Raw genomic sequence first — 13,179 nt, forward strand, 5'->3', positions numbered from 1 at the left:
TCATCATGTACCAATATTTGGAGTATGGTCACTTTATGATCAATGACTTTGCCGCATGAAGCCAAGATATGTTTGATTGGTGTTCAGAGTGGAAGGTTTGATGGACCTGATGTCTGTCTTCGGAGCTGGTGATCAAATTTCCTAGGGGGCCACGTTGACCAAAAAAAAACTATTATTTTTTTTTTTTAAACGTAGAATAAATTGTTTGTCCTATATAGTATATAATAATAACACCATGACATTATAAACTTAAAATGTTATTTTATTACACATAATTACATTGGATATACTTATATGCTACTGTTATATATGCTTAATTAAAAGGTGTTTTTTTGTATATTTCATTTCATTTCAAGAAATAAAAAAGATTGGATGAAGAAATGAGGGCCACATTAGCATAGGGATAGGGCCAAATGTGCCCCACGGGGCCGCATTAAACCCACATGTGCCTTGGAGTCAGATGAGGATGCACTGCCTGATGAAAGGCAATCAATTGTTTGCGCCAAATTGTCCTGTCAGCCAGGTCACAAATAAACTGTTTCAAGTCAATATACCAAGTTTGTTTTTCTTTTCACATCAAGCACACATCTTGTCATTTGACTGAGCTCAGTCATGAAATGAAAGTCTCATGGGTGTGTCACTCTCGAGGGGAATTTCAAGCAGAGACTTTTATGTACTAAATGACTGGAGCCCGCATAACTGGACTCATTTCACATCTAAAACTGACCCTGGATCTGTTCACAGGTGGTAACCTAGTTACGAAGTCCAACCGCTGTTTCGCAGAAGAACAGTTGCCAGTCCTGACCCACCCACTGTGGGCACCGCGTCCTCAATCTGACTTCCTGACTGTGAACCTTTTCTCTGTTGCTCACTCCTGGCGTATCATATCCCAAATTTACTGGTGGAAACAAACAAGAACAGACAGATGGATGATGCAGTTGTTGAAGGGGAAAGGTTGAAAGTACATGAGGAGGTGGGGGAGAGGCACAGACGCAACAGGGGACGCCCCTTCTCACTCTTCACAGACTGGAAATTCACAGTGTGTAATATGACAGATGAGGGGAACTAAAATGCAGACAAAACTAACCCTTCATTATCTGGGCTCTTTCGAGATGGATTTTTAAAGAGTCTCTGTGGTGTCTCTTCTCTGATGGAGCACTACATAGGACAAGTGCATTCATTACGATTTATCCTCACATTATATTGTTGCTTTACATCCTTCCGAAAACCAGTTTAAACAAATTCCTCCACATTTTCGGTACATGACAGGTCCAGCTGACATCACCTCATCGTCATTGTCAACTGTGTTCATACCATTATGTCACACTGTTTCCGTCATTGACATGCAAAACCTTGATTTCCCCAAACAAACCCCTGCTTCTAATGTTAGAAGCCTTATAGGAAGTGTGGGTGTTGAGACCTGAGCGAGTGAAGATTCACTTCTGTAATGATCAAAAGAGAAACATGTCGGAATGTTTTCACTCTCTCTATCCATTTAGCTTGGTTTCAAACGTAGAAATAAGATGAATTATAAATCAGAAACTTGAAAAATGAAACACTTTCAGCTATTATTATTCGACTTTCAGTGTTTTCTTTCGAAACCCCTCCCCCAAATATTTGCCACCTTGTTCCGTCATACAGCACCTCATGATCTTGATATACTGCACTGTCTTTCTCCCATATGTTCCTCAGAACTGGGTCATGATGAGTCATGTTTTGAAGAATATCTATATGGACATGTGTTAAAGCGGCACTGTATTTTGTTTTTATTGTCCCCAGATTGAACTTTCGCTCGACTTCCTTGCTTCCTTGGTCGAGAACATGAAATCACAGCTGAACTTGCTAACAGTGCACTACTGCAACAGCAGACAGTGTTCCATGTGAGGTGATGAAGCGATTATGAGAGAAGAATGGACAGTTTTTTCCTGACAATTCACTGGTCATGGGATATGAAGTAGTGTTGTTTTATATATATATATATATATATATATATATATATATATATATATATATATATATATATATATATATATATATATATATATATATATATATATATATATATAGGGTGGGATAGCTAATTAGAGAATTTGTGATTAATTAATCTCATATAGCCACAAGAAGCCACTATTTCAATGGATTTGGCATATTACTGAATCAAATGATGGACCCATACATACATTTGAACAACAAAACGTTTATTTTGCATCAGTATGACAACAGGCCAATAAATCACGACGGTGGCTATGTTCAAGTTTTTATATCAACTTATTTAAACTACTAAAATGCTCTTTTACTGTGTTGAACATATTTGAAAATTTCAATGTTATAAGAATATTTATGTATATATTCAGGACAGAGCAAACAAGGCTGAAGGCGCGATAGCCTCAGCACTGTCATCTTGCGGCCAAGAAATTGAACTGCAGCACGGCGTGCATGAAAACGAGGGTCTTCTCCCCCCTAGTTTTGGACCACATAACGAAGGCTATCTGTGTGTTGTCTAAATCCATAGCAGATTTGCATAGTGACAGTAACAGCCACCCACGTCTCTTCCAGACAAAAAAGACGCAATGTCCAGTGAAGCATCTTTGAGCGTGTTTTCTGCAGTCGTTTGCCAGGAATGTGTTCTCATCCATTTGACCTGTTTTTTTTTGCGCATGTTTTCCGGTCAAGAATCTCTCAAATTCAAGTTCGCTTGAAATATACCGGATGATCATGTCTATTCAACGAAGAAAGGAAAGGAAAGCGTCAGTGGGCAGCAACGTGGTTCGTACTGCGGATTTCAAAACTTCAGCAGAAGCGCTGATACAATCTTCGACGATGTTGCAATCACACAGAAGCGCGACTGAAGAAGGGAGTCGGTGCGGATCTTAACCAGCAGTGTCCGCTCCTCAACGAGCCCATCACACTCACCCAGAGGAATCTCTCGGAAGGTACGGTCATTCTGGTTGATATTAGCTGTTGAGAGCGCGGAGGTATGTGAAGGGCATCGAACCTGACTTTCATCCCGGATTGTCCCAGAGATGGCTCGTTTTAATGGCACAAACTGTACTGACCATGACCTGTGCGGCGCAAACTCAACAGTCAGAGGGGTCCAGATGGCAGCTACCTTGCTCATCTTCCTGGTAGGAGATTTTTTTCAACAGCCGAAACAAGGTCTGCAAAGCTCTGTGACTCTGTGGACAGTTGAAATGTCAACTATGAAGAAGCCAGTTTAAATTGGGAGCAAAGGCATTTGAATGGGCAGGTTTCAGGTCAGGATGGAAGTAAAGATGGTGTTGAGATGAAAGGCGTCAACGCTGCACCGGCCTGTGAGCTGTGTGACAAAGTTGACAAGGTTCCGGTCCTGAATCGGGCCTACAGCTGCAGAGCGTGGATCTTTAACTATTCAAAAGTGCTCATAAATTTATTTGACATCTGGTCTTGGTTGTTTTTAGGTTGGCGTGCCTCTGAACGGTGTGGTGGTGTGGGCTCTTGGACACCCCCATCGGCGCTCTCTGGCGCGCCGGGGCAGCAGCGAAGGAACAGGTACTGCCAGCAGCTTCCGCACTTACGTGCTGAACTTGGCTTTGGCTGACTTGGTGCTGCTGCTGCGGACGCCCCTCATGTTAGGCTATCTGGCCCATAACAACAGCTGGCCATTTGGCTTGACCTTCTGCCGCGTGACAGTGTTCCTGCGAGGTCTGGGCCTGTACGCCTCAGCCTTCCTCCTCTGCGCTGTGGCCCTGGAGCGATGCCTCTGCCTGTTGAGGCCGGTGTGGGCGCGACTGCGCCGCCCCCACTGGGCCGTTTCTCTGGTCTGTGGCCTGATCTGGCTGCTGGCCACCATTATGGCTGCACCCTACCTCGCCAGTGGACACCTGAAAGAAGAACAAACAAAGCTTCACTGCATGGAAACTGGCAAGCATGACACGGCCCTGTTTGTCATAGAGACCACCGCTGGTTTCATTTTGCCCATATTGGTGTTCTTAGGGAGCAATTTGGTCGTACTGGTCAACATTCGCAGGGCTGTGCCCTCAACATCAATATCCTCCTGCGCTTCAAATTCCAGCAGGATTGCCAAAATATACCAGGTGCTCTTCTTCACCATGCTGTTATTCGTCACTTGTTGGATCCCTTACTTCCTCTGTCGCTTCCTGCGGACTCTGGCGAAAGGACAACCGGATCACGCCACACTCTACAGCCGAGCCAACAAAGGAACGTACATCTCTTTGTACCTGGTGTACGTCAAGAGTGCGCTCAACCCTGTACTGTATGCACTGGTGGCTCGCGGCCTGGGGAAGGCCGTCAAGGCCTCACTGGTTTCCACAATGGAGCGGCTCTTCAACGACGACTCCGTGGAGTCCGTGCAAAGGAAGTTGTCGAGGACTCCAAGGTGCAGCAGAGATGAACGTGTTTGACCAGGTTTTTTCTTACAAAGAAAACAGCAAAACAAAGTTGGGAACCAGAATTATTGAATTTACGATAAACGGTTTAATTTTAAATCAACGCAGAAGGTTTTGATGATTTATTATAACAATCTCCCTCTGTGATCGTAGTCGCGCCACATTCTTGAGCCAGGGCACACTTGTACCCGAATCGAAGGGATCGAGACCAACTGAGAAGGATGTTGAGGCATCTGGCTCAGGTGTCGCATGGACATGAGACTGAATATATAGCATCTTTTCCGTGAGACTAAGTCAGTATCTGTTGCAACTGGCTGATGAATATGTCATAGGTAACCAAAAGTTGAAGGTGACTTTAAACCTCTGCTCCTGAAAGTGAATGTTTTGGCAAAGCTCAACATAGAAGCTGGGTTTAAAGGTTAAGTGAATGAGCGTCGGAGCATCATCCTGAAGTCGTATACTGGTTTATGGTCGCAACAGAAGCAACTGCCAAGACAGGAAGGCTAAACAAAGGCATCCATTTTGTCATGGTTTAAGAAATCAACTGTTCTTCTCACCTCCAGCTGGTCAGCAGGTGAATGAGGTAGGTGAACTCTTGGCTTTCTCGGCAAAAGGAAACCTTCATGTTATTTGAACATAAGTAAGACTCATCTGTATTACATTGACTTGTAAATACTGTGTTTTGGGCCAAGAGGGGAATTTATCAGGGGATTTTGAGTTTTTTTTTTTATTAAATACATATATCAAAATCATTTATGTTCTGCTTGTACAACAAATAAACACAAAATCAATCAACTGGAGTTTCTGTTTCTGACAGACGTACAGAGAAAATGATTATATAACAGCCACAAGCAGATGTCGTCCCTCGTGAAGAGATATTTATCGTTTGAATAATTGAGTCCACCATAACTTCAAACACAGACAAGGGATTGAACCACATCTTTATTTTAAAAATGAACATGACCACACACTAGACATGGATTGATTCTGAAGACTGTGAGCAGCTGAGTTGTTGCACACCAGAGTTGCAGCACAATTAGCTCAATAACCGCAAAGTGGAAGTGCAAAACATTTCCTCACCACCACAAAACCTCAAAGGCTCACAGTTGTTTTTAAAACCTTGGTGGGGGGGCTGTGTCTCGGAACCCAGGTTGACCAACTGGTCTGCATGTTTGTGCGCGTGGATGACAGCCTTTGATTCGATTAAAGGTTCTTCTAGTTATCCTGCTGCGGCTTCAGCGTCTCCTTCAGGAACCAGTTTCACCATTTTTGCCTTTTATGGAGGAAATAGAAGACACATATTTCTGCACACGTTTCATAACATTTGTTACAGATTTGGCCTCAAATTTACAAAGAAATTGCAACACAGAACATGTTAAGTGAACATGTTCCTCTTTTATGAAAGACAAAAGACGGTTTCGTAATGATGGATTATGAATGGGACTAAAACAGCTGCAGTTGTGCAACAGATTCAGATTTAAGATCATTGTGAAAGTCTGCTGCTCTTACCTCTGTAATCATGCTGAGTCGGCACAGACAGAAGGTTGAGAACCGTGTGGTCTTTCATCTGTAAGATCTGCGTGAACACAAAGATGCCGTGTGACTATAGCACAACACGTTTTTATTGGTGACACAAGTTAACACTTTCAAAACATCACACAAACAAGTGACTGAATTATCTGACAAGCTGAGGCATGTGTACCTCTTTAGCTTTCTCTTCTTCTTCTTCCACCCGATCTCTCAAAACACTGCAGGCATGCTTGATGGACTCGCTCTCCTCCACAATGGACTCTAATGTTTTCACAACGCTCAGCAAACCGTTCTGGAAAGACAGACTTACAACATCATAACCAAGTATGAAAACCAACTGCGCATTCTACACGCAGCCTTTTGCGATTGTTATCAGTAAGCACATTAGAAAGACGAGAGTAAAACCACCTCAAAAACGTACAAACAGGATACAGTGGGGGCTGAGTTGTGAAAGAGGCCGGACGTGCCATATGCGTAAAGGCATTGTTTCACCCAAAAGTCTTCACAGGTGACACCAAAACGAAGAGTGAATCTGGAGAAGTTTGGTTCACTATCATAACCCAAACATATGTGAATGCTTTATCTCTCAATAGTTAGTATCAGTATTTACTGCGATTCTGACTTCAACTCACAAACTTCTATCCAGCAATATAGTCCGACTTTGACCAGCTCCAGTCTTCAACATGATTCTGAATTAAAGCACATGTGTGGTGTGTATTTATCTTTAATATACAGAAGTTGACTTTAAGCACTCAATTGTGATGTAGCAACTACAAGCATGTACATGCTGAGAGTCAATTCTACTTTCTCCACTATGGAGACAAAGCATGATCACATACAGAGCCACTGAGAGCAAAGGGAGCTGATGTAGAACCCATTATATTGATGAAGCTTTATAAAAACAAACAAAAAAAAACAGCATGAGGGTTCTGGCACCTCACACCTGAGCAGGGAGAACAAACAAAAGGACACTCAGACATAAAGAAGCAGCATACTGACCCACGTACCTCAAGTGAACTCAGGTTTTTCTTTCTGTTCACCGACCTATTAGACTCCTCCTGGTGAAGCTGTGGTGAACAATCCCATTTTTTGCGTTTATGGGCCGGTGCTTTAAGTTCAGCACAATGGTTCAGGAAGCTGAGGATTAAAAAAGTGTTTTTAACATCAAACCCCTCTTTGTCATTGAATAATGAAATATAAATGCGTTGTGTGATTTAGTTATGAATTAATGATTAAAGAACTCCAGACTTGGACAGATCCACTTCATCTCAGAAGAAGAAATATGAAATAAGAAACTGCTGTTTAGCTTTATAAACATTTTTAAACACTGTATTCTCCTTGATAACACGAGTGTGTCAAATGATGAGTGTCGATTCGTTGATCTTGCCTCTTTTTAAGAATGTTCAGATGGTCCTGGGTTTCCTTCTTTTCTGTTCGTCTTAAAGGTAGCGTCGCTCTGCAAAGACCAGAAAGTAAAATTTAATTACTGAATGTATTGAAAGGAGTTCATGAAACAGCCATAAAGGAAACGTAAGACACCTCACTCACAATATTGACCAGTCCATTATGGTTTCCAAAGCAATAATGGAGGAGCATGATATCGGCTGCAAGTTTTCTGGTTTGTGGTTCGGAACTCTTGCTGACTCCTCACCTATTGGAAACAAAATACAACGTCTGCAAATCCAAATCCAATTCAGCCTTTGCACTGGAAAGAGCATTTAATAATATATTTACACTCATTATTACAATAACTTTGTTTCAAAACTAAATCATGAAGGGATAACCCTCAGCCAACAACAGTAATGATAGAAATATCTTCATCTTTCAGCATCTCCTGTCCAGGCTTGCCAGCTGAACCTATCTTTATCATCACACCGACCCTCTTCATGTCCTCCTTTATCAAATCCATGAGCCTCATTGGTTGTCTTTCTCGCTCACATTCCTTGTCTAGTATGTTCTACATGTCCAAACCAACTGCCCGAACTTTTCTACATGAGCAGTGACAGACTTAGCATCTGCACACATTTGTTGCCACTGTTATGCAGTCATTGGTTCATAATTGTATTATTTCATTTTGTGGGTGATTTATGTGCTTCAACATATGTAACTATGAGTTATTTACATTCAACTTTTCTTATCATCTAGAATTAAAGCACATATGTCTTATGATGAAGCCGGATGTTTTGGAAACAGGGTCATTTATGTTCATGTCCCCGCGTTAATGACAGCAGCTCTGCTGAACCTATAAGACATAAAAGACAATATTACTTACCTTTGTTTTTTGGTCCAACTTGGCCCTCATTATCTTCATTGTGTTTGGGATCCTAAAATAAAAATAGAATAAAGTCCAGAGAGGTAAATGTGTAGCAAGTGCATTTTGATTCCAAGCAGAGCCCACTTTTCCGTACAAGTCGTCTTTATTCAAAGGCCATTTCTCTTGCAGAGTTGCCACAGCAGGTCAGCCTCCTGTACCTTAACCCATCAGGACCATCCTTCCAAGTCACATATATCCTCCCTACATCCTCCTTCAACACATCCTTTCACTTCTCCGTTGTCTCCTAACATCTCCACATGAGCAGCTGTCCATTTGGACACTCATCATGAAAACTCGATCGGTCAGCAAACCGTTCCAGATAGGGCTGCAGTGAGTTTTGTTTTCACCACATCTACTGGCTTCCAGCTCACATCCACGACGCTGTCTTGCATCTTCCTGATAAAATCCTCTCCTCTCCAACTCATAACCCTTAACTCTCCCACAAGTCAATGGTCAGCAAGCATCATCATCCATGGAGACCGTGGATACTAGTTGAGAGAGTATGTAAACACCCATTTGCGAAAGTTTGATTTCATATTACAAATAAAAGTTCTGCGTTTCACATTTATGGAAACTGACCTTATTCTCCACTGTCTTTTTCTGCGTCGTTTTTTCAGATTTTGAAGTACGTTTTGGTGCTTCAGATGAATCCCGACTTGAGCCTCGCACAGGCTTCATGACTGACCAACACGAAGAATATATAACGTCAATGAACCAACAGGTCAAACGACAATGGCTGCAGCACTGGTAGAAACCGTTCACAGTTTTGATCCAAACATTACGAGTTTCGCGGTTGTTTACACCAGGAAGTGCAAGGCGCATGCGCTAAACACAGCATCCCCTGCGCTTGACTGAGCAGGCACAAATTCAGCTGCGTTGATTGTATGCAACTCCGGAGATCCAAGTGGAAACCAATCACTACTACGATTTACGATTTCACTGCGATTAATACATGAATATCACGTGGCTTCAGTCTTTCAGGGGCAAGAAATGACAGCGTGGGATAAGAGTCGTTGTGTCGCCCCTGTAAGACAATGCTGCGGGTAAATTTAGAATTCCAGTTGCTCCTTACCTCCTCAGAACAAAACAGCCGTTATGATTATGATGACAAGAAACCGTGGGGAACATCCGCTAAACTCGGCGTTGAATGTGGTGAATCGGAAATGAGTCAAATGTTTTGCTACACAGCAGATTTCTAGAAAATGAAAAAACAGTGGAAATGTTACCCAATGAGCCTTTATTTATATGAAATCAAATATGACACCGCTGTAAAGTTTTAGTTTTAGAATAAAAAAAAAAGTGTGTAAATATTTGGAACACGTCTTGTAGACTATGTGGATCCGTCACACCCTTCCTGGGTTGAGGAACCTGCCAGTGTAGCGTCCATGGTTTGCCAGGTCAAATGGGCTCGTGTACTTCCTTATCCCCATCATGTTGCCCTGGACTATGTCTTTGAACGTCCATGGATTCTGGTTACTGTTCTCCATTTCTTCTTGTTTCTTTTGCATCTCAGCCAGGCTTTCTCGAGTTACTACCTGCAGTGAAACAAAAACACATTACCGAACAATACTGACCAACTGTTTCAGGCACTCGGTGTTGCTATGCTAAACATAAAAAGAGCCGGTAAAAGTGAAGTTACCTTCGCAGGGAAAGGAAGCTTCTTGGCTATTTGGGTCAGGATACCTTCAACCTCCCCTAGCTCCACCTTGCCCCCCACTTCCAAAATGAATCGGCCACACCGGACGGGTGTCACATAGTGGTCGATCGCTCCTTTGCCACCCCCCATGCGCTGGCCCAGACCTTTCCGTGTGACAGGCTTGTAAGGCGCATTTATGCGCCACTTGGCAAATGTCGTTGAAGCATCCATCTTGCGGTTGATGGTAAGTCGCATCATTTCCATGTGACCCCAGTGGAGGTAACCCCCGCCTAAAGCCTACATTTACCAGAACAGACATTAGGGTTGGTCATGAAAACATTGAGCAGTGCTCATATGAAACAAGCAAACAAAAAAAAAAAACGTATTCACCATTATGGCAAACTCTCCGGTCGAAAAGGAGTTTGCAGCTTTTGCGGGCCCTTGAATGTCACGCAACCTTTTCATTTCTTTCTTTGCCTTTTTCAAGTTCGGGACTTTATTCAAAAACTTCAGTTTGGGTTTATCTGGAAGCACCACATCTGTAAAGGTAGAAAGAAGTTAGGAGCAACAGTTCTGATATTTTCATTGGGGAAGTTTGTTGCTCAAGTGTGAGAGCATGGACAGCGAGGTCAAAGGAAGATACATTACTGCTGAAGTCTGGAGGTACTTCATAAGTCTTCAGCCCAGCGGTCAAAATCTTTATGTGACCATGTAAAGGACCTGTAAAGCAGCAACGTCTATTAAGTGACAAACATACAACACATGTACATTTTAAAGCAATTACAAATCCGAATGGCAGCATGAAATAAAAATATTTAAAAAGAATAAAAATTAAATAAACCAGAAGTGTTGCATACAGCATTCAAAATAATAGCCATGTATGATCGAATTAGTGGGGAAAATGTCACATATTTTAGTCCCTTGACTTTTAAACATAATTTTTGTAATGTAATGAATTCTAAAATAAATACGCTTGAACATGTAAGTACACATATAAAGTAAGCAGGTTTCAACTGTGGGCTTTTGCACTTAACCGCATCCATAAGGTAATATTCGGGGTTAACTTACCATGTTGGTGACTGTGAGCTCCGAAAACACCTGCCACTCTACCAAACGCCACTTTAAAGCTTGGAATCATGATAAATATTGAACTACAAACAAATCCATACACTAAAATGCACTGTACTAGCGATCCACAATCGGTTTTTCACACAATTTATATCGACTTCTGATAGCACAAGGTCGCTGCCATGAAAACGCCTACAATCACTTCCGTCTATTCATATCCGGTTCAGTCTTCATATTAAAATAATACATAAACGTTGGATTATGATGGGTGACTGGAATGGCTTTTCAAAGCCGAACATTTTTTTCACGCGACCCCTTTAGACGAAAGGACATTCTTGCGAGTGTAGACTCGTTCATTATACAGTCTATACACACTTCCGATTTCACAATAAAAGCACAGTACGTAACTGTCGATTACCTTGGGTGTGTTTGCCTGGGATTTTTTTTCTATAACCAGCGAAACGAACTTGGTGTTTTTAAGCAAAACTTCAATCATACGTTCTGACGGAACCAACTGAATTAATAGACGTATGAGAACTTGTCTGCATCTTCTTTACATTGGTGGAAAAAAGTTAACAAAAATTACACCACAATTGGATGTTTGACTTCATTTTCATGATATTGGTGTAGTCATATCCAGTCTGCCCCCAAAAGTGAGGTTATGACACATTCATATGAATAGTATTGCCCAGCACAAACATCATAGCAAAACAATATACAGATACACAAGTCAAGCTGATTTGCAAAAGGAATACAAACACATAAGATATACAAATGATACTCTCTGCGCCTAGTATTTTCAACATTTTATTTAATATCAACCATGATTTTATATTTTACAGCGCAAACAAAACATTTGTCTGCAGACTAAAACAATTTTCCATCGGAAACATGGCAATTCAAAAGTGTGCGTTACAACCAATGATACAGAAAACACTTTCATTCACACATTCAAGATCAATCAGATAAAACAAAATCCAACTCAAACCTATACAATCTGTCGTCTCATTTACTCCAGACTTGTATACAATGCCATGTTGATGTCCCATCATTTAAACCAAAGGTTGCTCAAGACTTTTTTTTAAACTTCAAATTCACATTTCATTTATATTTGTTGTACTGACACACACAATGAGTCAAGGTCAATATTAGGTCAGTACCTAATAGGTCTAGCACTTATACTGTACATAATTTTGTTGTTAAGAAACAGCTGCTTTTATCCTTTTTAAGGTCAATGATGAACCAAATACACAAAGCATTGGGTGAAAAATATGTGTCCAGAATTACAAAAGAAAGGAACTCTTTCACTTCAGATTCCATGGTAAAGAAGATCATATTTCGGAATGTTTTGAGGGTCAATAGGGCTCTGGACGATCATCTTCCCTCTCATGGCTCCTCTGTATATCACCTCAATTAGATCCATGAAGTCTTGCTTTGTTTTGAAGCTCCCGACAAACTTTGTGTGATCTGGTGAGCTGCAGGAGGGAAAAAGCACAGGACATAAAGGAAAATGTTTACTCTTACATAGCAGCTATAACATTACAACTGTCGTTTCAACTCTCAAAATGTGGTGTGCACACTGTTTTTTGTGCGTACATTCTTCCATATTGGAACGTCATTCAAAGAAGGGTTCATAAGTAAAGAAAAACTCGTTATAAAAATGATTCATGATCAGTGTGCAAGTGCAATTCTCACCCATAATCCACTTTCATGTGTTGTCCGTTGAAAAAGAACACTGTAGATGGGATGAAGCTGATGTCAAAATATCTGGTATAAATCGGAGCTTTGTCCACGTCCACGATATAAATGGATGCCATGTTACTCAAGTCGTGGGCAGTTTTAGACAGCTACAAAGAGAACAGCATTAACAGGACGTACGGTTGCGATGTTATTAATGCACCAAAAGGAACGCATGCTTACTATTTCATCCAACTGAAGGCACACGAAATCGTCGTCCCTACCAAACCTCAAAACCAAGACTTTCTCCGCCACCGTCTTAATGGCTTCATCTATGTCTTTCTTAGAGGACAGTTTGAGTAGGAACAAACTCATTTTGAACGGTGACAGACGGCTGAACTAGACAGCACGCAGCAGCAACAAAAGTCACTACGTCACGGCTGCGGTGTATCATTCTTGATAACTCCGACTGGAAAGTGGAAAAACATTGAATTAAAATGGAACCATTTGGATTGAAATCGCACTCTGCTGATAATTATTTTAAAACTATTTAATGTCCCAAACCACCC

At 41.5% G+C, this 13,179-nt stretch overlaps 4 protein-coding genes across 4 annotated transcripts; 1 reads left to right on the top strand and 3 right to left on the bottom strand.

Moving 5' to 3' along the window:
- Positions 1-2,828: 2,828 nt before the first annotated feature.
- On the top strand, positions 2,829-5,152 carry LOC128759259 (C5a anaphylatoxin chemotactic receptor 1). The gene is made up of 3 exons (XM_053866085.1): positions 2,829-2,933; positions 3,022-3,125; positions 3,438-5,152. Exons 2-3 carry the CDS (start codon positions 3,024-3,026, stop codon positions 4,398-4,400), a joined length of 1,065 nt encoding a protein of 354 aa, XP_053722060.1. The 5' UTR covers positions 2,829-2,933; positions 3,022-3,023; the 3' UTR covers positions 4,401-5,152.
- Positions 5,153-5,326: 174 nt separating this feature from the next.
- cenpq (centromere protein Q) lies at positions 5,327-9,020 on the bottom strand. The gene is made up of 8 exons (XM_053866273.1): positions 8,809-9,020; positions 8,188-8,239; positions 7,464-7,566; positions 7,303-7,371; positions 6,923-7,052; positions 6,088-6,207; positions 5,895-5,961; positions 5,327-5,658 (listed from the first exon to the last, which is right to left on the bottom strand). Exons 1-8 carry the CDS (start codon positions 8,905-8,907, stop codon positions 5,633-5,635), a joined length of 666 nt encoding a protein of 221 aa, XP_053722248.1. The 5' UTR covers positions 8,908-9,020; the 3' UTR covers positions 5,327-5,632.
- Positions 9,021-9,446: 426 nt separating this feature from the next.
- Positions 9,447-11,170, bottom strand: mrpl16 (mitochondrial ribosomal protein L16). Its single transcript, XM_053866015.1, has 5 exons — positions 10,934-11,170; positions 10,514-10,585; positions 10,256-10,404; positions 9,869-10,162; positions 9,447-9,764 (listed from the first exon to the last, which is right to left on the bottom strand). Exons 1-5 carry the CDS (start codon positions 11,001-11,003, stop codon positions 9,573-9,575), a joined length of 777 nt encoding a protein of 258 aa, XP_053721990.1. The 5' UTR covers positions 11,004-11,170; the 3' UTR covers positions 9,447-9,572.
- Positions 11,171-11,726: 556 nt separating this feature from the next.
- On the bottom strand, positions 11,727-13,040 carry txnl4b (thioredoxin-like 4B). The gene is made up of 3 exons (XM_053866091.1): positions 12,854-13,040; positions 12,629-12,780; positions 11,727-12,408 (listed from the first exon to the last, which is right to left on the bottom strand). The coding sequence occupies exons 1-3, from the start codon at positions 12,983-12,985 to the stop codon at positions 12,243-12,245; spliced, it is 450 nt and encodes a 149-aa protein (XP_053722066.1). The 5' UTR covers positions 12,986-13,040; the 3' UTR covers positions 11,727-12,242.
- Between the last annotated feature and the right edge of the window lie 139 nt (positions 13,041-13,179).

Source organism: Synchiropus splendidus, chromosome 5 (assembly GCF_027744825.2).
Source record: "Synchiropus splendidus isolate RoL2022-P1 chromosome 5, RoL_Sspl_1.0, whole genome shotgun sequence".
Taxonomy (NCBI): Eukaryota; Metazoa; Chordata; class Actinopteri; order Syngnathiformes; family Callionymidae; genus Synchiropus; species Synchiropus splendidus.